General features: G+C 56.5%; 1 protein-coding gene across 4 annotated transcripts in view; it reads right to left on the bottom strand.

Moving 5' to 3' along the window:
• Window positions 1–21,707, bottom strand: part of LOC123360840 (class I histocompatibility antigen, F10 alpha chain-like) — a 32,521-nt gene extending 10,814 nt beyond the window's left edge. For 2 of the 4 annotated variants that reach the window (XR_006576075.1, XR_006576074.1), the window contains exons 1-5: window positions 21,432–21,707; window positions 13,195–13,470; window positions 9,039–9,140; window positions 8,590–8,622; window positions 8,347–8,471 (exon numbers count right to left, since the gene is read on the bottom strand). Coding sequence is in view for 2 of the 4 variants with exons in the window: in XM_045001273.1 (XP_044857208.1) it covers window positions 8,407–8,471; window positions 8,590–8,622; window positions 9,039–9,140; window positions 13,195–13,470; window positions 21,432–21,687 (732 nt within the window). In the remaining 2 variants the exon portion in view is untranslated. Of the gene's footprint in view, window positions 1–8,301; window positions 8,472–8,589; window positions 8,623–9,038; window positions 9,141–13,194; window positions 13,471–21,431 lie in introns of those variants that run through there. The other 2 variants (XM_045001273.1, XM_045001274.1) reach the window with 2 other exon arrangements.
• Between the last annotated feature and the right edge of the window lie 548 nt (window positions 21,708–22,255).

Genomic DNA, 22,255 nt, shown 5'->3' with positions numbered 1-22,255 from the left:
CGCCACTCACTCTGGGAGCGCTCAATAACCCCGAGCTCCAACATTGCTTGGACTTCGTCTTCCACGGCCCCCTGCATTCGCCGAGGCAATGGCCGCGTCGACCCCCGGACTACCACCCCGGGGTTGGTCTGGATCACATGTTGGGCCAGGGTAGTCCTTCCGGGCCTTGAGGTGAAGGTCGTGGGGAAGGCGTCTATCAAGCGGGTGGCTTGGTTCTGCTGCTTGGGGGTGAGCGTCTCAGCGAGCTGGGGCCGGCTGGTTTCAGCGACCTCAGGGGGCTCCGGGCCCAGGTCTGGCTCGGGGGGGTACGGGGCAATCAGTAGCCCTTCTGGTTCCCTCCAAGGTTTTAACAGGTTTATATGGTAGACCTGTTTTTCTTTCCGGCGGCCGGGCTGTCGGATTTCATAGGTAACCGGGCCCACTCGTCGAAGCACCTCATAGGGGCCCTGCCAGCGGGCGAAGAGCTTCGACTCCTCCGAGGGGAGTAAGAGGAGGACCCGGTCCCCTGGTGCAAACGTCCGGGCTTGAGCGCCCCGATTATATTGCCCCTCCTGAGCTCTCTGGGCGGTGCTCAGGTTTTCTCTGGCCAGCTCACCCACCTGTGCGAGACGCCCCTGTAGCCGTAGGACATACTGCAGGAGACCTTGCGCCGCGGACGGGGTGTGTTCCCACGTTTCCCTCAGGAGGTCCAACACGCCGCGGGGTCGTCGTCCATAGAGGAGCTCGAAGGGCGAGAATTTCGTAGACGCCTGCGGGACTTCCCGGATCGCCAGTAACAAAGGAGGAAGTAGTTGGTCCCACTGGTGGAGGTCCTGTGTGGGGAAGCGTCATAGCATCCCCTTCAGGGTGCGGTTGAACCGCTCGACGAGTCCGTCTGTCTGGGGGTGGTATACGGAGGTTTGCAATTTCTGGATCCCCAGCAGGGCACATACTTGCCGGAACAGCTTAGATGTGAAGCTGGTCCCCTGGTCGGTGAGAATCTCGCGCGGGAGGCCTACCCAGGCAAAGATTTTCAGAAGCTCGGCGGCAATAGTGCGCGCGGTGATACTGCGTAAGGGAACGGCCTCGGGGAAGCGGGTGGCATAGTCCATTACAACCAGAATGTATTGATACCCCGCCTGGCTTTTGGGGAAAGGCCCAACGAGGTCCATTGCCACCCGCTCAAACGGCACCCCTACGACTGGCAAGGGGACCAGCGGGGCCTTCCGGATACCCGCGGGGGCAGCGTGTTGGCAGTCCGGGCAGGAAACACAATAGTCCTTCACCTCGCGGTGAATACCGGGCCAGAAGAACCTGGCGAGGACCCTGGCTGCGGTCTTCTCCGGCCCCAGATGGCCTGCGGCGGGGATGTCGTGGGCCAGCTTCAAGACGGCCCGCCGGTGCATGCGGGGAACCACGAGTTGGGTCTGAACCTCCTCGGTTCGGGGGTCTCGCTCCACGCGGTAGAGGCGGTCGTGGCGGAGCTCGAACCTAGGCCAGTAGGTAGTTTGGCGGGCGTCCACGACATCCCCCTCGACTCGGGCTAGTTGTTTGTATGCGAACCTGAGGGTAGGGTCCTCCCGCTGATCCCGACTAAAGTCCGTGGTGCCCTCCGCGGGGTCCCCGGTCCTCCGTCCGTCCAGGCCGGGGGGGGGGGAGGGGGGCATCGTCCAGGTCGGCGTGTATACGGGGGCTGGTATTGGGCTCAGAGGACGCGCCCTCGAACGCCTCGGCCGGGCCCACGGATCGGAGCACGTCGACAAACCCGGGCCAGTCCCGACCTAGAATGACCGGATAGGCCAGGGACGGGGCCACGGCCACGCTCAGCAGCTGGGTTGCTCCGTTTAGCGTGAGCGGGAGCTGAGCCGTAGGGTACGGTCTCACGTCCCCATGGATGCATTGGATCCGAACCTCCCCCGTGGTCTTCTGGCCCTCCGGAAGGAGTGCCTGTCGAACAAGAGTCTGTCCGCAACCGGAATCGATCAGACCCACCACGTGGGTCCCGGCGACCTCCATGGGAGCCGTTAACTTGGCCGCTGAGGGCGGGCGAGCTCGTCGTTCCCCTGCATACACGTGACCAAAGTCACACTCCATCGCGGTACAGTCGCATTGCAGGTGACCGCTCTCGCCACACCGGAAGCAGGGGCCTAGCTTTGAGCGCGCGGACCGGGTGGGGGCGCTGGGGGCCCCGTGGGGTTGGCCAGGCCCTGGGGATTGGATCCAGCGTCCGGAGCCGGTACGCGGTGGCGGCTCAGGGGGTCGGGAGAAAGAGGTCCCTCCGCCTTCTGGGCGCCGGGCCCGGGGCGGGGTTCCCGGCTTGGAGCTGGGGCCCCGCTCTGGCCTCTGGGCGCCTGGTCCTGCCGGGTGGCCGCGGGCTGCCGGCTCTAGAGGGGCCTCAGCTTCTAGAAAGTCCTCCATGAGGGTTACGGCCGCCCGCAGGGTTTGAGGTCGGTGCCGCAGCACCCATGCCCGCCCGGGTGTCAGGAGGATGTGGGTGAACTGTTCAATAACGACCTGTTCTATCACTTCCGCGGCGGTTCTACGCTCCGGCTGGAGCCACCTGCTGGCCGCGTCCTGTAGTTCCTGGGCGATTGCTCGGGGCCGGGCGCCGGGAGGATATCGCTTTCCCCGAAACCGCCGTCGAAAGGTCTCGGGGGTAATGTCGAAAGCGTCCAAGATGGCGGCCTTCACTCGCGCATAAACCCGAGCCTCATCGTCGGGGAGTCCCCGGTATGCCTTCTGCGCAGGCCCCGTCAAATAGGGGGCCAGGAGAGTCGCCCACTGATCCGGGGCCCACCCAGCCACTGTCGCCACCCGTTCGAAGGTGACGAGATACGCCTCGGGGTCATCGTCGGGCCCCATCTTGGCCAGACGTATCAGTGGGGCGGGGGGGGCGGGGGACGCAGCCCCCCCGGGTGCGGCGCCACCGGGGCTCGACCACAGGGTGGCGAGCTGCTGGAGGCATTGGGCCTGCTGCTCCCGATGCTGGACCCCCAAGGTCTGGAGTAGCTGCTGCTGGTGGGCTCCCAGCTGCTGCACGAGCTGCTGCTGCTGCTGCTGCTGGCTCTCGGCCAGGAGCTTAATAAGGGCCTCTACCTCCATGTCCGGCCCAGGGCGGCCACCGCGTCCTGGTTCGGATCCCTTCCGGCAGGGATGGGTCAGGGTCCCTGGTCAGGTGCCACTGTAAGCCGGGGCTGCCATCGCTACCTCCGTCGGCGGTGGGGGAGGGAGCCGGGGCACGCCCTTCTGGCACGAGCAGGCTGGCAATTGTCCACAGAGCGCCCCTCCGGCAGGGGCGCTGGTATGAGTCCCTAGCGCGCCCCTCTAGCAAGGGGGGGGGGCGCTGGCCCTGGTCCACAGTGCGCCCCTCAGGCAGGGGGACGCCGGCAAAAGTCTCTAGCGGGCCCCTTTAGCAGGGGGCCGCTGGCACAGGTCCACAGCGCGCCCCTTAGGCAGGGGGGTGCCGGCAAAAGTCTCTAGCGGGCCCCTTTAGCAGGGGACCACTGGCACTGGTCCACGGCGCGCCCCTCAGGCAGGGGAGCGCCGGCACGAGTCTGCAGCGCGCCCCTCAGGCAGGGGAGCGCCGGCACGAGTCTGCAGCGCGTCCCTCAGGCAGGGGAGCGCCGGCACGAGTCTGCAGCGCGCCCCTCAGGCAGGGGACCGCTGGCACTGGTCCACGGCGCGCCCCTCAGGCAGGGGAGCGCCGGCAAAAGTCTCTAGCGGGCCCCTTTAGCAGGGGACCGCTGGCACAGGTCCACAGCGCGCCCCTCAGGCAGGGGAGCGCCGGCAAAAGTCTCTAGCGGGCCCCTCTAGCAGGGGACCGCTGGCAAATGTCCGGATACACGGACGTCCTGCTCGGTCGGATAGACCGCAGCGGGTAGCTCCGGCTCCGCAAGGGGTTCGGGGTCCTCCGTTTCCCCGGGGTCAGCAGCTGGGTTGGGCGGAAGCAGTCCAGCGTCAGCCTTTGCCTCCGTCCGTGGCGCCGCGCCCACGGAGCAAAGGGCTCTGCCCTTTGTACTCCCCGCTCCGCCCCTCCCACAGCTGGGGACGGAGCGAGCTTTCCCTGGCCCCGCCCCCTCCGGCGGAAAGCGCGGCGCGTCCCGGCCTGCTCCGCCCCTCCCACAGCTGGGGACGGAGAGAACTTGCCGTGGCCCCGCCCCGTCCAGCGGAACCCGCGGCGCGTTCCGGCCCGCTCCGCCCCTCCTGCCGCTGGGAGCGGAGCGAACTCACCGTGGCCCCGCCTCCGCCGGCGGGGAACGCGGCGCGTCCTGGTCCGGCTCGGTAGGGGGCCCCCCTGGCTCCTTACACACCGAAACCAACTTTCAGGTAAGTCAAAAGAAGTGTAACGTTAAAAGCAGGTCAAATACCTTCAGGGTCACACTCAGCCACACACAGCACAGTTCTAGGGGGACAATAATTCAGCTCAACACCACTCTATACATTCCCGACTATCGACTTGTCTACATGAGCAAAATTGGGACCCATATCCACAAGCAATGTAATTCCACCAGTGATAGCAAAGGTGGAGCAATTGAGGAGATGGGGTTCAGGTGTTTTTAACCATTATCATCTAGACTTCCTCTGAGAAAAGTTATAGAACATGTCTACAGCCACTCTACACTACTGAAGAAGATCTCTGCTGGGAAAATAACAGACCTGGGCACAGATTATCCAACAAGTTCCTGGAATGTATTGGAGACAATTTTTCTTTCAGAAGCTGGAGAAAGCTACTAGGGGAGAGGCTGTTCTAGATTTGACTTGGACATAAAGGGAGGAACTGGTTGAGCATTTGAAATTTGAAGGCAGCTTGGGTGAAAGTGACCATGAAATGATAGAGTTCGTTATTCTAAGGAATGGTAGCAGGGAAAACACAATAAAAGAATGGATTTCAAGAAGGCAGACATTAGCAAACTCAGGGAGCTGGTAGGTGTCCGAAACCGATTGCGGTTCGATAAGCTTTGTATTGGGAGAGGAAAAACAGGCTGGACCAGAATAAGGTTTAAAGCCAAGTGGCTGCGTTTATTTGGGGGATAGTTACAACTTGGGCTGAGGGGAGGAGGCAATTCTTAGCTGGGATGTTATTAAACAATATAAACACACCCAAAAATCATTAACAGTACAACTCTATACTGCTCACTGCTTCACACTGAGTAGGCAGACACACCAATTACACAAGATGGAAATCGGATTCGTCAGAGCGGTGCCCGGTGCAACACTGAAAAGAGACCCACAGGCCACTGCCTCAACCGCCCTTGCTTTTACACTAAGGGATTTACCCAGAGTGTGGTGCGGCTGCGATTGCGCAGGTTCCACTCACACAGACCGCGGGGACAGAAACCCCTTGGTCAGCTAATCCTCAGGTGGAGACAGCACCTAGCACCAAGCACTCCAGACAAAGACAGAGCAGTAACTCACACAACCTAAAACAGTCTACAATTAACTATCTATTAAAACCCAGAACAACTATACAAACTAGACAACTGTGCAATTATGAGCTCAATAATTCAATCCTTATACACTGTATACACACTTGGTACCGAGTTAGGGAGGGGGAGTGTAGGGAGCCAGGGTGGCTTCCCTCCGAGCCTGAGGGTAAAAAGCCACTCTCTCAACCTGAGTGGGCGGGGCCAGGCCAAGCTTGCTCCACCCCCCGGAAGGGGAGGGGTGGAACAGGAAGTACAAAGGGCGGGGCCCTTAGCTCAGTCAGAGCAGCACCAGGGAGGGAGGCAGATGCAGACTGCACGCTGCTCCCTTCGGACCCTGCTGTCACCCCAGGGGAGGCCCTGGACCAGGGGAAACCTGAGCTGGAGGAAGGACTGGGCCTACCAGGACTGCCTGCCGCCGAGTACCCCGAGGAACTGGAAGAGCCTGCGCCGGGGGGAGAGCTTGAGCTGCCAGACGCGGTCTACCCGGACGAACTGGAGGGACCAGGGGGACGCGTAATTGGGTAGGAAGTAGCCCAGGGACTGAACAACACGGCGGTGAGTCTATGTTGCGGAAAGAACCCCGCTAACCCAGTGGCGGGACCCTCGTCTCACCCCCGCCAGGGCCCTGGGCTGGAACGCAGTGGTGTAGGGTGGGCCTGCGTTTCCCTACCCGGCCAGTCAGCCGCAGGAACCGGGTCCCGACAGCGCTACAGACTCTTGCCGGCGCTCCCCTGCCTGAGGGGCGTGCTGCAGACTCGTGCCGGCGCTCCCCTGCCTGAGGGGCGCGCTGCAGACTCTTGCCGGTGCTCCCCTGCCTGAGGGGCGCGCTACAGACTCTTGCCGGTGCTCCCCTGCCTGAGGGGCGCGCTACAGACTCTTGCCGACGCTCCCCTGCCTGAGGGGCGCGCTGTAGACTCCTGCCGGCGCTCCCCTGCCTGAGGGGCGCGCTGCAGACGTTTGCCGGCGCTCCCCTGCCTGAGGGGCGCGCTGCAGACTCGTGCCGGCGCTCCCCTGCCTGAGGGGCGCGCTGCAGACTCTTGCCGGCGCTCCCCTGCCTGAGGGGCGCGCTGCAGACTCGTGCCGGCGCTCCCCTGCCTGAGGGGCGCGCTGCAGACTCGTGCCGGCGCTCCCCTGCCTGAGGGGCGCGCTGCAGACTCGTGCCGGCGCTCCCCTGCCTGAGGGGCGCGCTGCAGACTCGTGCCGGCGCTCCCCTGCCTGAGGGGCGCGCTGCAGACTCGTGCCGGCGCTCCCCTGCCTGAGGGGCGCGCTACAGACGTTTGCCGGCGCTCCCCTGCCTGAGGGGCGTGCTGCAGACGTTTGCCGGCGCTCCCCTGCCTGAGGGGCGTGCTGCAGACTCTTGCCGGCGCTCCCCTGCCTGAGGGGCGCGCTACAGGCTCTTGCCGGCGCTCCCCTGCCTGAGGGGCGCGCTGCAGACTCTTGCCGGCGCTCCCCTGCCTGAGGGGCACGCCGCAGACGTTCGCCGGTGTTCCCCCTGCCACTGATTCTCCCGAGACCGGGGTGGGGCTCAAGCCGGCCAGGGAAAGAGTAGCTCACCATTGCCCCTAGCGGCGGTAAGCTAGGCAATGCAGTTTACAAGGAGAGAATAGAGGGAGCTAGGCAAGCAAACTGTCAGAAATTAGAAAGCAAATACCGCACTCCAGGCGCAGCTGACCAGCAGAACAGACACCAGAAGCATGACGAACTGATAGAATGGATCCAAGACGACACGACACGAGCTAGCGATACCGGGAGGAGACCCTGGCCAAAAGGTTGATCAGGCCCTTCAGCTGACACACGGACACTCCACAAAGATTTTGGGGGGAAACCTAGTTTTATTCGAAGGGTCTCACTCACTCGTGTCAGCATCTGATTGGTCCCTGGCTCCTACACCCTCCAGGCTCTGAACTGTTGCCCCCCACGCCAACAGGATCTGCACACGGCACACTGGCGGCTCTGCACAAGGCACTAGCCTGACCCCTAGATGACCAGGCAGAAAGAGCGGGAAAATGCACACAGCACTAGAATGTTGCACACCGCACCTCAGGGTTGCACACGACACCACGGTGTTGCTGGGCAGAATTAGGTCTCTGCCCTCTCCTGTGGAACAAGAACCTGGTCCAAGATGGAGGCTGCCTTGTCCTTTTAGCAGAACAAGATGGCCGTGGACCGACAATTGGCCATACAGAAGCCATAACTATGTATAGGGTTGCGACAGTAGGTAAGATCCCATGGGAAGCAAGTCTAAGGGGAAAAACAGTTCAGGAGAGTTGGAAAGTTCTCAAAGGGATATTATCAAGAGCACAAGTGCAAACTATCCCACTGCACAGGAAAGAAATGAAGGATGGCAAGAGACCACATTGGCTTCACCAGGATCTCTTCAATGATTTTTTTTTTAAGAGTCCTACACAAAGTGGAAACTAGGTTAAATTACAAAGGATAACTGTAAACAAATAACACAAGTATGTAGGGGCAAAATAAGAAAGGCCAAGGTGCAAAATGAGATCAAACTAGCTAGAGACATAAAGGGAAACAAGAAAACATTCTCCAAATACATTAGAAGCAAGAGGAAGACCAAGGACAGGGCAGGCCCATTAGTCAAGGAGGAAGGAAAGACAGTAATAGAACATGGGAAAAGGGCTAAATAACATTTTTTGTTTCAGTTTTCACCAAAACGTTTCAAAGCAAGGGGGAGATGCGATAACAGTTTTCAAGTACATAAAAGGTTGTTACAAGGAGAGGGGTAAAAAAATATTTAATCAACCTCTGATGATAGGACAAGAAGCAATGGGCTTAAATTGCAGCAAGGCAGGCTTAGGTTGGATATTAGGAAAAAAAATGTCAGGGTGGTTAAGCACTGTAATAAATTGCCTAGAGAGGTTGTGGAATCTCCCTCATTGGAGGTTTTTAAGAGCAGGTTAGTCAGGGATGGTCTAGATAATACCTAGTCCTGCCATGAGTGCAGGGAACTGGACTTGGTGTCCTCTCGAGGTCCCTTCCAGTCCTACGATTCTATGGTACTGGAGCAATAGTTGGAGATTTCTCTAAAATCCTCAGTGTAGACAAGGCCTGTGGATGGGAGCAAGGATCTCCTGTCAGTGCCTCTAGGTTAATATCCACAAGGAAATACTGATGGCTGTTCGGAGGTGGCCACTTGAAAAGAGGCGATGGGTCTCTTGTCACTTACCCTGAGCTACAGCGTAGCCGTCTCCCTTCCTCCCTGCAGAGAGAAGGCAAATGTCAGTGAATGCAGCTCCCAAGGCAGGAACCAACTCCGATCTGTGTCCACAGCTCAGAAACAGGGCCCCTGGCCCAGCACAGACCCCTGGCGCTCAGTAATGGACTCAAGGTCCCAGGTGCTCTTGATCAGCAGGAGAGAAAGACACAATGAGACAGTTTCCAAAGACCTTGGTGCACTGGGTGCTGAACTCTTTGGAAAATCTAGCCCCATATTAACTGTAACCCACACCCGTTTTCTGGGTCTGGCCCTCCAGCAGCTCCCATGGGGATCATTAGCTCAGTCCCGCGGTGGGGCAGTTACACCATACTGACACTGGCTCCTGTACTGCTGTTGTCCTTAGGCGGGTGTGCAGGGCCCAGGAAATCCAGGGAATCCCCCCATCCCAGGCTCTTTACCTGAGCGTTTCTTTTTCCAGATGACTACTCCGATTATACCACCAATCAGGACAACTGCAGTGATAACTCCAGCCACAACGGGAATCAGACTGTTATTTGGTTCTGAAATGGAATGGAGAGACTGATCAATGGGGAAAAATCCCCACTAAAACCCTCTTTCATCTCACTGCAGGGATCAGTCAGTCAGTTCCCCAGATAAGGGCTGAGTCCTGCAACCCTCCACCCCTTCCAGTGGAGCACCACACCACCCCGTAGGAAGTCCTGGACACTAGGGGAGGATGGATGTCAGTATCATCCCTAAATTGGAGGGGGAAAAGACTTCCTGAAGGTCACAGAGTAAGTCAGTGCAAGAGCCGGGAATCGACCCCAGGAATCCTGACTTCCAGCCGCTCCTGCTCTAACCCACTAGCCCCCACTCCCCTTCCATTGCTAGAGCCAGAACCCAGGAGTCCTGACACCCAGCCCTCCCCCACTCTGCCCACTAGCCCCCACTCCCATTCCAGAAACAGAATCCAGGAGTCCTGCTTCCCAGCCCCCCTGCTCTAACCCACTAGCCCCCCCTCCCAGAGCCAAGGACAGAACTCAGGAGTCCTGGCTATGAGCCCCTAAACCCCCCTTGACCATGCTGACATTCATGACTGTTACTGCCCAAAAGGGTCCGAGGTACTCTGCAAGAACGAGACCGACTCCACACTGAGAGTAATTGGCTTTAATGAAGGTAAAGTGACACATCTGCAACGGGGACCCCAAGCGTTGCTGTCACTGAGACGGGGACCCAGCGCCCTGTAGCTCGGCCTGGGGTGAAGTCCCAAAATCCAATCAATACCACATTTTTCAGCAGGAGTCCCAAATTTCTTCCTGCCTGTGTACAATTCTTCGTTTCTTCACCAGGGTCAGTTCTCAATATCCTTCCTGGTCAGGAAGTCCTGGATTGAGGCTCCAGTCTCTTCGGGGGCGTGGGTTTCTCTACCCATGAGAAAAGGAATCTAACACATTCCGGTAGTGTCTGGCCGGGTTTTACAGCCATCCCAGCGGCTTGGGCACAGTTAAGCCCCCCTCCTTTCTTTGGTTGTCCGCCAAGTCTCAGCTGCAAGCGATGTCCTTGACTGGGGCTAGTCTCTTATCTTTAGCTTTTTAGCTTTAACTCATTGTGTTCCTTTTCCTCCCCTCGGCTGCCTTAACCTGCGCATCCTGTGTCAGGACACCCAGCTGATGCAGCTCATACCGGAGAAGCATACCGGTGTTCCCGGCACTGTCCCAGACTCGGACCAGTCAGCGTAGGATGCCTTCTCTTGGCCCCTGCCGAAACAACTCACTCGCTTGTAGGTCCGAACGACCTCCGGGGCACCGGCACGGGCCTCTGCCTACGCCGTGCACTCCAACGCCTTCCCGTCCAGGGCCCGCTGCCAGCGGAGCACCTCCTCGTCCTGGGCCCAAAGGGTGGTTAGGAGGAGCCACCCTAGCTCCCCCATCGCCCGCCGCTCCGTCCCAGACTGCCGGTTCGCCCGCAACCGCTGTAAGCTCTCAAGCAGCTGCTCGGACGTAACCCCAGCTGCCTGCTGGAATCCCGGCCAGTTAGCTGGAGCCGCCCAGCCTGCCACGGTCCGCGCTACCGACCCCCAGCGTTCCGTCTGGGGTCACCCCGGTATGCGCTGTAGGGACAGCAACGGCTTCACTACCTCCCCTACCTTCTGCCACAGCGGCATCGTCTTCCAGAGTACCCTGCTCGCTGCGCCACTTGTTATTGCCCAAAAGGGTCCGAGGTACTCTGCAAGAACGAGACCGACTCCACACTGAGAGTAATTGGCTTTAATGAAGGTAAAGTGACACATCTGCAACGGGGACCCCAAGCGTTGCTGTCACTGAGACGGGGACTTCACCCCAGGCCGAGCTACAGGGCGCTGGGTCCCCGTCTCAGTGACAGCAACACTTGGGGTCCCCGTTGCAGATGTGTCACTTTACCTTCATTAAAGCCAATTACTCTCAGTGTGGAGTCGGTCTCGTTCTTGCAGAGTACCTCGGACCCTTTTGGGCAATAACAATGACTAATGGAACACAGTCCCATTGAGGGAATCTGGTGACAAACTGGAAACTGCCCTCAAAGCTCTGGATTTCCCTGGCATGACTGGAGTTAGACACAATGCGTGTTTTTTGAGGGGGCAGGAAGTGAAGAGGGAACGACAGAGATATTTGAATACTGTTCTTGGTTTATATGAACCTGTTAAACCCAGAGTTCTGTATACACTTTCAGTTTCCCTCATCAGCTTCTCCTGTTGTCTGAAAGATCTACATAATAATGCAGCAAAAAGAAAAATATTTCTAAGAGAATAAGGAAATGTGGTTTATGACACAAAAATTGGCAGGGGACGTGGTAGCAGGATTATGATGTGAAACCATCTGCTGACTAGATTTCCAGTGCAGGCTCCCCTTTTAGAAATTGTTTGCACTTCCAACTGCTGCATTTTTCCACATCCCGATTAACCACGCAAAAAGATGGCTGGAAGACAGCTCCATGTGTAATACATTCTTCCTCAACTTTCTTCTGCTGGGGCATAGGAGACTCTCGTTGCTGATGCAGGACTCTAACCTGCCTCCTCGCTCCATTCCAAGGCCACACCCTCTCTTCCAGCATCACTGCGCACAGAAACAAGCTGCTCCCAAAATTAAACATCTCTCTCTGGCCACATAGGCAAGAATGGGCACGGCCTGCAGAGCCATGTTTCTGAGCACCTGCTGAATCATAAAATCATAGGACTGGAAGGGACCTTGAGAGGTCATATCGTCCAGCCCCCTGCAGTGGCGTAGCCAGGTTTTAAGTGTAGGGGGAGCAAACATAAAAAAGCGCCCTCCATTAGCTCCTCCTCTGGCCATGCCCCCTTGGCTCCTCCTCTGGCCACACCCCTGACCCCTCCCGTTTCCCCCCCAGATTAACCCCAGGGCCAGCTCACAACTCCTGTGGGCTTCCTGGGGGAGAGGATACCCCCCGTCCCCGGGAGAGTCTCTCCTGCCCAGCGCGCTCTGCAGGTGTCCCCCCCCCCAGGCTGTGCCGCCCAGCCCCACCCACGGGGTCCCGTCCCCTCAGTCCCAGGCTCCTGCACCACGCCAGGGCCCCCCATCCAGACAGCACAGCCTGCGCCTCTGCCCTGCGGGCCCGGCCCCGGGGAGCCCCTTGCCTGGACCCCCGCCGCTCACCTACCGTCCTGCGCCACCGCCTGTCCCCAGCCTGCTCCCAGCGCGCTCCACACGGGGCTCGCCAGCCAGGCGGCCTTAAAGGCACAGGGGCCCTTTCGCTTCCCCCCGCCTGTCGCATTAGCAAATGGCTGGGAATGCTTGGCTGCCGAGCCCTGAGCCGCCTCCACAGAAAGTGGCTGCGGCGAAGTTGGGGCCGCGCTGAGCGTGGGGCGCGATGGCCGAGGAGCCGACCCTCCTGCTCCTCCGGCCACATCTGCCTCACCCCCATGGCTCTTCCGGCCGTGCTGCTGCCAGCGCCGGCCCAGCAGGTGCCGCTTTTTGAAAACATGCTGAGGGGAAGCGGCTGCTTCCCCGGAACCCTGCTAGCTACGCTACTGGTCCCCTGCACTCATGGCAGGACCACGAGTGCATGAAGTTGAGACTGGTCTGCAAGCTGAAGCAAGAACAATTCTGTCTGGAAATAAGGGACAGATTTGAGCTTCCCCTGGGATGTGGTAAATTCTCCATCCCTTGGAGACTTTACATCTGGAATGGGCATCTCTTTCTGAAGGATCAGATCTAGTTTGCCCACAGATGACCAGAATAGATGCTGGGGTCCCTGGTGAGATTCCCCCCTGCCCTGGGCTATTCAGGAGCTCAGATCCGATGATAAGAAAGGTCCCTTCAGGCCTTAATGTCTCATTGTTAATCTTCTCCCTTCAGAGACACTGTATTGCTGAGATGTATCCAACAGCCCCAGAGGCAGCAAACTGGAGAGCAAGGCATGAGCCCCAGGCACTGTGGGTCCCAAGTCTAGCACAAGAACTTGACTGCAGAGGGACAGGGCCAAAGGGGACAGGGCCTCACAGGCCCTGAGGAAATTCCAGCTTCAGCCTATAAATCCGAATGAGAATTTTTCAGGGGTTGAGTTTATTGGATTCCCCCTCTCCCACTAGGAAAACAGACACACACACAAACTCCTTACCCCAGGGGACAGAGAGTGGCTCTAACAGGCTTTCATGCTCCACGTGACATGAATAATGGGCCTTGATCTTGGGATCAATCTCCATTGTCACCCAGGTCTGGTAGGTCCCGTCCCCACTGGGTAAGATGCCTTCCGAGTAGGTCTCCTGCTGTCTGCTCTCCCCATTTTTCAGCCACGCCACGGTGATGTCCCGTGGGTAGAACCCACTGACCTTACAGGAGAGGGTGGTGAGGCCGTCATGAGATGACCTGTCACTCACTCTAGCTGTTGGGCGCACTGGGAAAAAGACGAAATTGAAGTCAGTTGTTTTCAAGCTCTAATCCAGGCAGTCTTTGCTGGAGCTTTGCAGCATGAAATTCTGAGACCCCAGCAGTGGGAGAGGATGAGAGTCCATGAGACAGAATCCCTCTGATGAGAGAGAACCATGGATGGAGTGGATGGATGAGATTCTGTGGCCTGCATTGTGCAGGAGGTCAGACTAGATGATCATAATGGTCCCGTCTGACCTTAAAGTCTATGAGTCTATAACCACCATGTTAGAGGATTTCTGTGCCGAATTCACAGCATCAGCAACGGTGAACCCTGAATCCAGGTCCCTGACCAGATTTTATCAGTGCAGTAACCAGAAGCCTCTGCTGCCTGCCACAGTAACACAAGTACTTTGAAAGGCTTCTCTAAGCTCCAGATACAGGTGTCAATCCTTAATCACACACTATGTTTGTTCCCATCTCCTATCAGTTCTTGGATTGGGAAGAGGGGAAAATCTCGCCCTGGCCAGGGAGCAAAAAATGAACTACACAAACTGACCAATTAGAGATGGAAAGGACCATTTAACAAAAAGTGACACACAGTGCTAAACTGCTTCTCAAACTAGCTAATATTAATTGGCTAATTTCTCGTTGGTTGTTACCAAATCTATTTACCCCAATATTATGGATTTCAAAAGGATTTACACATGTTGAAAAATCCGTTTCCCAGCCCCTTGGTACTGAACTACACATTACATTGCTGTGTATGGCTTTTTCTTCTTGGCATTTGTAAAGAAGGCCAAGGACACGACAATGTTCTGCTGAGGTTTGTGAGAGAAATAAGCAACTAGTATAATTGTTGCAAAAAAAAATGTACAAATTTAAAGTAACCTTGAACAGCGAGAGTGAACTGTTTGGGAAGGGAAAAATTATGGTTTGTAATGGTGCTAACTAATTTGGGGAATTTGTGTCCATGGTAATATATAAGGTACATTTGTGAATAATAGTGATTTAACATTTTGAAGCAGACTATGCTGCAACTGTCCTTTTGAGTCAGAGAGGTAAAGTATTTAACCTCTTCCCTTCCATATTTCTGCTGATTAATCTTTAATAAGCTTTGATTAATAAATGTGACTGAAAAGACGGTTACTCACCATTGTAACTGTTGTTCTTCGAGATGTGTTGCTCATATTCATTCCAGTTAGGTGTGCACGCGCCGCGAGCACGTTTGTCGGAATATTTTTACCCTAGCAACACTCGGTGGGTTGTCTGGGTGCCCCCTGGAGTGGCGCCGCTATAGCGCCGGATATATACCAGTGCTGACCCATCCGCCCCTCAGTTCCTTCTTGCCGGCTACTCCGACAGTGGGGAAGGAGGACGGGTCTGGAATGGATAGGAGCAACACAACTCGAAGAACAACAGTTACAATGGTGATTAACCGTCTTTTCTTCTTTGAGTGCTTGCTCATATCCATTCCAGTTAGGTGATTCCCAAGCCTTACCTAGGCGGTGGGGTCGGAGTGAGACATCACAGAATGCAAAACTGCTGAGCCAAAGGCTGCATCGTCTCTGGATTGTTGGACCAATGCGTAGTGTGAGGCAAAGGTGCGAATCGATGACCAGGTAGCCGCCCTACATATTTCCTGGATGGGGACATGAGCCAGGAAGGCGGCAGAAGAGGCCTGCGCCCGCGTAGAATGGACGGTGAGATGGCTAGCGGGAATGTGAGCCAGTTCGTAGCACGTTCGGATGCAGGATGTTACCCAAGAAGAGATCGCCTGGGAAGAGACCGGCATGCCCTTCATGCGGTCTGCCACCGCTACAAAGAGCTGAGGTGTACGCTGGAAGGGTTTTGTTCTCTCTATATAAAAAGCAAGAGCCCTATGGACATCCAAAGTATGTAGTTGTTGTTCCCGGCGCGATGAGTGCGGCTTCGGGAAAAAAACTAGGAGGAAGATGTCTTGATTGACGTGAAAAGCAGACACCATCTTAGGGAGGAAAGAGGGGTGTGGCCACAGGTGTACCTTGTCCTTATGGAAGACTGTATAAGGGGGATCAGCTGTCAAGGCACGAAGCTCCGAGACTCGCCTCGCCGAGGTGAAAGCAACGAGGAAGGCCGTCTTCCAGGAAAGGTACAGCAGGGAACAGGTGGCCAAAGGCTCAAAGGGGGCCCCCATAAGCTTGGTCAACACCAGGTTTAGATCCCAGGTGGGGGCTGGGCGACGGACTTGGGGGTACAACCGTTCCAGTCCCTTAAGGAACCTGGAAACCATGGGGTGAGAAAAAATTGAACGGCCACTTTCGCCTGGGTGGAAGGCGGAAATAGCTGCAAGATGAACCTTTATAGAAGAGACCGCCAGGCCCTGCTCTTTGAGGGACCAGAGGTAATCCAGGATAGTAGGGATAGAAACCTGTCCGGGGACTAAGTTACTCTGATCGCACCAGTGCGAGAAACGCTTCCACTTGGCGAGATAAGTCATCCTAGTGGAAGGCTTCCTACTTCCCAAGAGGACCTGTTGTACCGAAGCAGAGCAGCACAACTCAGATTGGTTCAACCACGAAGGAACCATGCAGTGAGATGAAGGGACTGCAGGTCTGGGTGGTGAAGCCTGCCAAAGTCCTGCGTTATGAGGTCCGGCCACAGTGGCAGAGGAATCGGATCCGCCACTGAGAGGTCAAACAACAGGGTGTACCAATGCTGCCTCGGCCATGCTGGAGCAATGAGGATCAGGTTGGCTCTGTCCCTGCGGAGCTTGAGTAGGACTCTGTGAACGAGGGGAAATGGCGGGAAGGCATAAAATAGGTGCCTTGTCCACGGGAGGAGGAATGCATCTGAGAGGGAGCCCGGGGAGCGTCCTTGGTAGGAGCAGAACACCTGGCATTTCCTGTTCTCTCGGGAGGCAAAGAGGTCTATGCGGGGAAAGCCCCACCTCCAGAAAATGGAATGGATGACGTCGGGACGGATCGACCACTGAGGTGATCTGCCAGAGTGTTCTGGACTCCCGGGAGAAAAGACGCTACCAAATCGATAGAGTGGGCTATGCAAAAGTCCCACAGGTGAGTGGCTTCTTGGCAAAGTAGGGAGGAGCGCGCCCCGCCCTGCTTGTTTATGTAAAACATGTTCATTGTGTTGTCCGTGAACACGGATACACAGCAGCCTTGGAGATGGACCCGAAACACCTGGCATGCTAGACGGACTGCCCTCAGCTCCCTCACGTTGATATGCAAGGCCAGCTCCTGGGGCAACCAGAGGCCTTGAGTGTGAAGGTTCCCGAGATGGGCACCCCAACCCAGAGATGATGCGTCCGTGGTTAGTACCACCGAGGTTTGAGGCGGGTGGAACGGCATCCCTGCGCAAACTACAGTGGGGTCTAACCACCAAGTGAGGGAATCGAGAACCATCCTGGAGATAGTGATCACCAAATCTATATTGTCTCTGTGTGGACGGTATAGTGAAGCAAGCCAGGTTTGGAAGCCCCGAAGTCGCAGCCTCGCGTACTTGGTCACAAAGGTGCAGGACGCCATGTGACCTAAGTGGCCGAGGCAGGTGTGCACTGACGTTGTCGGGAAGGATTGAAAACTTCGAATGTTCGAAGACATTGTCTGAAAATGTGGCAGAGGAAGGCAGGCCCTGGCTAGATTGGAGTCCAGAACTGCTCCAATTAAGTCTATTCTCTGCGTTGGAGTCAGAGTAGACTTTTCTACATTGATCATGAGGCCTAGCCTCCCGACGAGGTCTTTGACGACACACAGGTGCTGTGATACTTGCAACTGGGAAGTCCCTCGAATGAGCCAATCATCGAGGTACGGGTAGACGTGTATTTGACGACGGCGGAGGGAGGCAGCTACTACGGCCATACATTTGGTGAAGACTCTCGGGGCCGTAGAAAGACCGAAGGGAAGCACCGTGAACTGGAAGTAGTGTTGGTTGACCACAAACCGGAGCTACCGTCTGTGTGGCGGGTAAATGGCGATGTGGAAATACGCGTCCTTCATATCGAGGGCAGCATACCAGTCTCCCGGATCCAGGGATGGGATGATGGTCCCCAGGGATACCATGCAGAACTTGAGCTTTATCATGAATTTGTTGAGTTCTTGCAGGTCCAGGATCGGTCGTAGACCGCCCTTTGCCTTGGGGATTAAAAAGTAGCGGGAATAGAATCCCTTGCCCCTCATGTCCTCTGGCACCTCCTCTATGGCTCCCAGATTTAGGAGCGTACGGACCTGTTGTAAGAGGAATTGCTCGTGAGAGGGGTCCCTGAAGAGGGACGGGTAGGGAGGGAGGGATGGGGGTAGAGAAACAAATTGGAGGTGGTATCCCATTTCCACCGTGCGGAGGACCCAACGGTCGGAGGTCAGCTGGAACCAAGCAGGGAGGAAATGGGAGAGGTGGTTGAAGAAGGAGGGAGAAGGATCCGGCAGGGAAACTGGTGGGCCGTCCTCGGACGTCCCATCAAAAGTTTTGTTTTGGCCCCGTAGGTGGTTTAGGGGGCGCTTGACTTTGGTTTCCCTGAGGGCCAGACTGTCTCCGCCGATTCCCCCTGCCGCGCCGTCTGGTCGTATCCTAACGCGGCCTAGGCTGGTTATAAGGGCGGTATGGCTGGGGCCTGAAGGACCTACGTTGGGTCACCGGCGTGTGCATACCCAGCGAGCGCATTATGACTCGATTGTCCTTCAGGCTCTGCAACCTGGGGTCGGTTTTGTCCGAGAAAAGGCCCTGGCCCTCAAAAGGCAAATCCTGAATTGTCTGCTGCAATTCTGGGGGAAGGCCTGAAGCTTGTAGCCAGGAGATGCGTCTCATCGTTACCCCAGATGCAAGCGTTCTGGCTGCCGAGTCCGCTGCATCCAGAGAGGCCTGGAGGGAAGTTCTCACCACTTTTTTACCCTCCTCTAGTAGGGCCGTAAACTCTGCGCGGGACTCCTGGGGAATGAGTTCTGCAAACTTCCCCACAGACACCCACGTATTAAAATTATAGCGACTTAGGAGGGCCTGCTGATTTGCCACCCTCAGTTGGAGGCCTCCAGCCGAGTAGATCTTACGGCCTAGGAGGTCCATGTGCCTAGCCTCCTTCGCCTTAGGAGCTGGTGCTTGCTGGCCATGACGCTCCCGTTTGTTCACGGATTGGACGAGCAGGGAGGTGGGTGGGTGTAGAGATATTCGTACCCCTTGGAGGGGACCATATATTTTCTCTCTACTCCCCTAGCTGTAGGTGTAATAGAAGCTGGGGATTGCCAAATTGTGTCCGCATTGGCTTGAATAGTGCGGATGAACGGGAGAGCCACTCGAAGGGGTGCATCCGCCGATAATATGTCTACGACAGGGTCCTCTATTTCAGCAACCTCCTCCACTGGCAAATTCATGTTCTGGGCTACTCTCCGCAAGAGGTCTTGATGGGCCCGGAGGTCAATAGGCGGAGGATCAGAGGAGGATGTTCCTGCCACGGCCTCATCAGGAGAGGAGGAGGAGGAGGAGAGGCCCAGTACCAATGGGTCCTGAGGTGGGTCATGGACTGGTGGAGCACCATCTGCATCAGGTGGAATCTCAGGGTCTGCAGATTGAAGTGGATCCTTGTCCATGCCCGCGGGAGGAGGACGGCTTACTGTCGCTTCGGGAACCCTGTGCTCTGAGGGACCAGAGCGTTGAGCCACAAATGGGGCACCTTGGGCCTCGTGATATGCCCACGGAGTCCAAAAGGCCCATTGATGAGGATCTTGCTCCTGGCTTTGTGCCTCTGGATGGTGGCCCGGAATATCAGATGCCTGGTCCTGGTGGTAAGAAGCACTATCAGCCTGGGACGACATCGACGTGTGTCTCCGAGGCCACGGCGGTGCCGAGAGACCCTGGTAGGGTGCCGCTGTTCCTGATGTTCGGTCCCAGGGCGGTACCGGTGAGCGGTACCGGTCTTGTCAGTGCCGCGAATGAGACCGGGACCTTCTACCGTGCCGGTGCCGGGAGGCTGACCGGGATCTCGAGTCCCTGTGCCGGGAGTGATTGCGGGACGCACGGTACAGAGATCGGTACCAAGAGTATCTGTCCGGTGACCGAGATCTTGAACGTCTCCGCGAGTACGACCGGTACCGCAATGGAGAGCGGTGCCAGGACTGCGAGCGGTGCCGGGATCGGGAACAGCAGGAGTGGGAACGTCTCTGAGACCGCGACCTGGAAAGACGTCTCTCCGGTGGACCGACGGAAGGAGGCCTTATCAGGGCCAGCTTGCCGACGGGTTGGATAACCTGCACCGGCAGTGCCGGGGGTTGAGGCTGCATCGACTCCATCATCGCGATGAGCTCTCTTGCCATTGAGAAGGTCTCCGGCGTAGAAGGGAGAGCGCCTCAACCACAGCGTGAGCCGGGGAGCTATGTGGCACCAGACTCAACGGCCCTTGCGGGACCGGAATCGACGGTGCCGCACTAGGAGGAGCTGCCAACTGTGGTGCCGGTGTTGGCGGTGCCGCAGCAGTTACCGGGGTCCGACGGATGGACTTTGATGCGTGCTCCTTCTGCAAGGATGGGGTCGGAGCACTACATCGTTTTCCAGTCGGGGAAACGGACCGGTGCCGGGGAGTCGGTGCCGGCAGATGTCGGTGCCGGGAGTCCTTTTCGGTACCAGAGCGCTCCTCACCAATGCAGTCTGTTGGGTGGTCAGTGTTGGCACCGCAGGACTAAGGGCCAATTTCATAAGGAACTGCTTTAGTCGGAAGTTCCGCTCCTTCGTTCTTGGCTTGAACGACTTGCAAATTCGGCACTTGTCTGTCAGGTGGGATTCTCCTAAGCACTTTAGGCGGGATTCTCCTAAGCACTTTAGGCAGGAGTCATGAGGATCCCCTACCGGCATCGGCTTCTGGCACGCCGAGCAGGGTTTAAATCCCGGTGCCTTGGGCATGAGCTCGCACCGGGTCGGAGGAAAGGGGGCTACTCCCCCAATCCCCCGCTTAACTATATACACTAACTATGAAAATACGTACTAAAATTAACTATAACTACAAGAACTTGAACTATATACACGATAAAGAGTAAATAACTACGAGAAGCTAGGGATGTGGAGGTCAGCTAAGCCGCGCTCCACTGTTCCAACGACCGACACGGGCGGTAAGAAGGAACTGAGGGGCAGATGGGTCGGCAGGGGTATATATCCGGCGCTATAGCAGTGCCACTCCAGGGGGCGCCCAGCCGAACCACCGAGTGTTGCTAGGGTAAAAATCTTCCGACGAGCGTGCACGCAGCGCGCACACACCTAACTGGAATGGATATGAGCAAGCACTCGAAGAAGAATGTGATTATCTGATATCTTATTGATTAAAAAATCAAGGAATAAGTAAGCAGGTGTTGCAGCAAAGGTAGGTCTTGGAGGGGAAACTTTAAGGACAAGAGGAGCCTTCTTTCAGATTAGTATGGGGAAGGCAATTCCACATATAAGGGATGGCATAGAAGAAAGCACATAGATGACTGTGTTTGGACAAAGAGGCAACAAGGACAAAGCTACCGTCATTGGTGGGACACAGGGGCTGGGGATAACAACAAATATGATGGTGCAGACAGTGAATGCGGAAGAATTACATGGTGAATGAAGCTGGTGTCCATAGACCTGGTGGCACTTCCATAATTAAGCTTGAGTGGCACTTTCTCTACAGAATCTATTTCTCAGAGTGCTCCAACATGCACACGCACAAGCAGATTGTCTTGATAACGCTGCGTCACACCAAGGGAAGAGGTAGAATTTGTGCTGCAAATTTGGGCTCATTTGGTCAAGTGGCTCTGGAGATGCAGCTTCTCTACAGTGAGCTGCTTTTAATATTTTCAATTTCTGTTCCTTTTTTTCCAGCAGAGCTGGGGGGGCGGGGGGAGAAGGGGTTGTTTCCCCACCCATCCAGGGCGCAAGGTTAGCTGAACGGCCCCCTATCCGCCTGCTCCATTTTGGAACTGGGGCTGGGGAATGGAGATGTAACTTGTAGTGTCCCCTGGGGGGAGGGGGGCATGTCCCCCATCTTACCTTTCCTCTGCAGAGTCTCCTTCCCATACTCTAGAGAATTCCTTAGCCAGGAAATACATATCTCCTCCAGGTAGTGTTTCCATCCCTGGTTGTCATTTATTTCAGCATCCCATCGCCTCTTGGTGATCTGAGCCCCAATATCTGCTGCTACCCATGTCATGGTCTCCTTATCGAAGGTAAGAAAGTCTCGTCCATCATATGAATCCTGGTAAAACCCCCAAATGGTGTTGTCTTCCCGGAAACCACAGCCGAACATCGTCTGGATAATGTGAAACCCTGAAACACACAGGCAGGACCCCAGGGGCTGGGTCAAGATCACAGCACATGAGGGTCAGCAGCAGCCTCTCTAAAAATCTCACCAAGACCCCACTGCAGATAGCCCAGTGGGCCACCCCTTTGTTACTGGGCCCTCCCTCAAGCCCTCCCTCCCCTGAGAAACAGGGTCCCCACTTCTGGTGTTGGGCTCTATACCCGACCAGCTCCTTTTAGGAGGGAACCCAAACCTGCAGGGGGTCCTCCCTCCATATTGTTGGGTCTTGTACACTAAAGACCCTCACTGCAGAGAGCTCACACCCTTCAAGGAGTGCCTCACTGCTGCTTGTTCTTCTATCCTCAACAATCCCAAAGGGAATATTGCAGGGATCTATTCCCTCCAGCTCTCTGAGGATCCCCCCAATTCTAGTAGTGAGGGTCATTTTGGAGAAGAGAGGGAGCGCAGGGGGTCTCTCCTGCTCTGTTTGTATTAATTTTGCAAGCTCCCCAGGGTCACTTTGTCCCCCACCGCTCCAATCACAGAAACCCCCCTTAGCCCCACTGGGAGGGGG

This window comes from Mauremys mutica, unplaced genomic scaffold (assembly GCF_020497125.1).
Source record: "Mauremys mutica isolate MM-2020 ecotype Southern unplaced genomic scaffold, ASM2049712v1 Super-Scaffold_100316, whole genome shotgun sequence".
In the NCBI taxonomy this organism is placed as follows: Eukaryota; Metazoa; Chordata; order Testudines; family Geoemydidae; genus Mauremys; species Mauremys mutica.
Note: the sequence above shows the minus strand (reverse complement) of the source record. Positions and strands in the feature narration are given on the sequence as shown.